General features: G+C 32.8%; 1 protein-coding gene across 1 annotated transcript; it reads left to right on the top strand.

The window, feature by feature from the left end:
* Window positions 1-684: 684 nt before the first annotated feature.
* Window positions 685-3,731, top strand: LOC143561858 (UDP-rhamnose/UDP-galactose transporter 6-like). Its single transcript, XM_077049832.1, has 5 exons — window positions 685-925; window positions 1,513-1,697; window positions 1,790-1,990; window positions 2,495-2,656; window positions 3,293-3,731. The coding sequence occupies exons 1-5, from the start codon at window positions 796-798 to the stop codon at window positions 3,614-3,616; spliced, it is 1,002 nt and encodes a 333-aa protein (XP_076905947.1). The 5' UTR covers window positions 685-795; the 3' UTR covers window positions 3,617-3,731.

Below are 3,731 nucleotides of genomic sequence, written 5' to 3'. Positions count from 1 at the left end.
GATTGATTGATTGATTGTGTAATCATAACAATTATTATTGCAGTTGCCGAATCACTACTTTCAACATTTTTTTTTAGTATTTAGGGATACAGGCTTGTTCACTCACTGTTGGATGATTAGGTTAATCATTTAACTTGTCCACATTTTTTTATCTGATTAGTTTTTGAATATTATTTAGATTTTGATCAACTCAAGTCATTTTTGTATTTTTTGTGTTGTCAATTCAGTTGAAAACTATAGAAAATGTGAAATTAAGAACATTTTTCATGGTTTTTTGAGGCGTATAAGCGCTTTTACAGTTAGTTGTGGAGTTAGGATCTGATGTGGCGAAAGTGTTGCTAATTCAATTGAAAAGTATGGAAAAATGTGAAATTAAGAAGATTTTTAGTGATGTTTTGAGGGGGGTTAGCAGCCAGTTTTAGAGACTAGAGAGTGTAGTTGCTACTGCTAGAGCCAGCGTTAAATGTTATCAACCTTATGAACTGTGTTTTATTCATTTGTTGCTAACCGATTAAGATTGATTATAAATAATAGAACATATCATAGCAATTGCCAACTAGCCAAAATTTTGTAAGGATTAAAGTTTATAGATTCCAGAGTAGCATATTGTTACTGCATTACTTGTCTCTTGATGACTTTGTTTAATTTGTATATTGTTATCCTTTTATCTGTTTCATAAAATAGCAGTGATGAAGTAGGAAAGCCTCCTTGGGTAATGTTGAATCGCAGAAATTTATTTTTTGTGTTCAACGGGTAAGACTTATTTGAAAAATACCAAAATACTTTTTTATCAAAATGACTCCATCAAGTAAGGCTGATAAAAAGGCAGCAATTGACATTGCTGCATGGATGTTCAACATTGTCACTTCTGTTGGGATCATCATTGTGAACAAAGCTTTGATGGCAACATATGGCTACACATTTGGTATGTTCTGTATTAAGATTTTGATTGTCGGTTCAGGATATCTTATTATCACATACTTCATATTTCTTTGTTAGTTTTATTAATCTCAATCCCTAATAATGGAGCAAATGTTGCAAACAGTTTATACGCGTGACTTTAGTTTCTTATAATAGTTATGATAAATTTTGGAAAATTGTATCTCTAATCTAAGGTACTTCATTACTTCATTTGTTATAAGGTCATAATTGAAGGCTCCGTTTTCAAGCCATGTTAACAGTTGACCTCATTTTAGTTTTGGTTACTTTTATTATGACCTTTTTCTTCCTTTTTAGGGGCATAAACTTTGATTGTTTACCCACAAATTTGTTTACATATTTTTATTTGTAATAAAAAATGTGGTATCTTATCTTGTGGTTTACGTGTTTTCAAAATTTTTAGAGCTTCAATCCTAGCCGAAGTGCAGTTCAATCAAAAACCCGAACCTGAAATTGATTTATTTTTACAGTTAACTTTATAGGGTTACATTTACTAAGAATGATATAAGTTTTCACTGTGCACAATGATTCATTTACTTGTCTGTTGACATCTAATTATTTCTTAATATGCAGCAACAACATTAACAGGGTTACATTTTGTTACAACAACCTTGATGACTATTGTGCTTAGGTGGCTGGGTTATATCCAACCATCTCATCTACCCATATCAGATCTTGTGAAATTTGTCGTATTCGCTAACTTCTCCATTGTTGGAATGAATGTCAGTCTAATGTGGAACTCTGTGGGATTCTACCAGGTAATATAATAAAAAAAATGTTAATTCTTTTGTATCATCAACCACCAATCTTTATTTTAGAAAATTCATATAGTTTTTATCATCATTGACAGATAGCAAAATTGAGTATGATCCCTGTATCTTGCTTGTTGGAAGTTGCGTTTGATAAGATTCGATATTCAAGAGACACGAAACTCAGTATATTAATTGTTCTTCTGGGTGTTGCTGTCTGTACTGTTACTGATGTGAGTGTTAATACTAAAGGTTTCATTGCTGCTGTTGTTGCTGTTTGGAGTACAGCTCTTCAACAATATGTAAGTTAATTTACTCTGGTTCAAATCTATGGCGTAATACTAATAATAATTACTTAGTTGTTAGCACAGTTACTCTAATTTTTTTTACCATTCTCAGTTCGAACGTTAAAAGCTGTTTGTGGATCCCACCCCATATTGTAATACACCCATTATCCCAAACTAACTGTCTAGAACCAAAAAAAAACAGAAACTTATGTAAAGATTTGTGTAACTAATGCTATTTTTAGTTACCCTTGCAATTGAATTTTAAGACACCGTTGACGTTAATGGACCCAGAATCACAGATTGACTTTTTGTATATTTTGAGTAAAACCATATTGACAAGCTGTATAATTTTAGTAGACCCAAATACCCATTGTGTAATTTAACTATTTGAGTAAATGGCTTTACATGGATATCTTTATTTTAACATTTCATTTCTGCTGCTTATTTTTTAGTTTCTTCTACTATATTTTTAAACAGCCAGATCTTTTATGTTTTACTTAACTATAAACTCATTTGCAGTATGTGCATCATCTTCAAAGGAAATACCAATTGAGTTCTTTCAATCTGTTAGGACATACCGCACCTATCCAGGCTGGATCCTTGCTACTAGCGGGCCCCTTTGTGGATTACTGGTTGACAAATAAGCGAGTGGATGCTTTTAAATATGACACCACATCTCTAGTAAGTACTCCATTTTGTCCCTGCTGTTCACTCGGCTGTCACTCTTTTAGTCCATGATATGAATGTCTGTTAAGAAGTTTTGTCAAGTTTAAAAAATGACTATTTTACCCCTTATCTAAAACAACTAAAAAGTTAAAATTACCATAACATTTCATCGCCATTTTCTTTAGTGATATTTCAGCATATCACATGGACTGTTTGTGTAATTATGTTACTCTGTATTCATAAATCCAGGCTTGTAAATGAATCAAACAAACACGGACAACTAATGAACGGGTTTTCTTGTTCATGTTTGTTTAATTTTGTTTGTTAACCAGTATAAATGGACGGTTTACGAACATAAACGAACGAACATAACTGAACATAGATGAACTAACATACTGAGCTAAAACCAGTTAAAAGTAATATGAAGAACAGTATGTTGACCTAAGAAGTTATTAAAACTAAACTTAGTTTTAATGGACCAAAAAGTTTTAACTGAATATATTAACAAACGTAAATGAGCCAACTTAGACAAACCTAAACTAATGAACTTAACTGAACGAGCATAAACAAAATTAAATTAACGAACTTGCAAACATAAATAAATTGACTTTGACCTTGACCTTGACCTTTCTCTGTCATAACAATTTGCAGTTATTCTTATTCCTGTCATGCACAATTGCAATCGGGACCAACTTGAGCCAATTCATCTGCATCGGGCGGTTCACCGCGGTCACATTTCAAGTCCTTGGCCACATGAAAACTATACTCGTGTTGACACTTGGGTTCGTATTTTTTGGTAGAGAAGGACTCAACATTCACGTGGTTCTCGGGATGATTATAGCCATTTTAGGCATGGTTTGGTACGGTAACGCCTCATCAAAACCCGGTGGTAAAGAACGTCGATCATACTCACTTCCCAAAACACCAAAAAAGGACTCACTTCTAGACACTTCTGATGCCGATGACAAGGTGTAAGCAAATCATTATCCCGAATGTTATAACACACAAAAAGAAATTTAACGATCGAAACACTACACATAATGTTTATCTTGCTAGGAAATTGGTGGAATCCATTATTACTTTTAAGTTA

Source organism: Bidens hawaiensis, unplaced genomic scaffold (genome assembly GCF_021521415.1).
Source record: "Bidens hawaiensis isolate Kalapana, Puna unplaced genomic scaffold, B.hawaiensis_p1.1 tig00020828_1, whole genome shotgun sequence".
Taxonomy (NCBI): domain Eukaryota; kingdom Viridiplantae; phylum Streptophyta; class Magnoliopsida; order Asterales; family Asteraceae; genus Bidens; species Bidens hawaiensis.
This window is presented reverse-complemented; position numbering and strand designations above follow the sequence as displayed.

What these genes read in the sequence shown, in the direction of transcription:
- LOC143561858 (XM_077049832.1), top strand. Translation starts at nt 796, where the DNA reads ATGACTCCATCAAGTAAGGCTGATAAAAAGGCAGCAATTGACATTGCT. An exon ending in AACATATGGCTACACATTTG is followed by an intron (nt 926 to 1,512) that starts GTATGTTCTGTA and finishes CTTAATATGCAG; the next exon opens with CAACAACATTAACAGGGTTA. An exon ending in ACTCTGTGGGATTCTACCAG is followed by an intron (nt 1,698 to 1,789) that starts GTAATATAATAA and finishes CATCATTGACAG; the next exon opens with ATAGCAAAATTGAGTATGAT.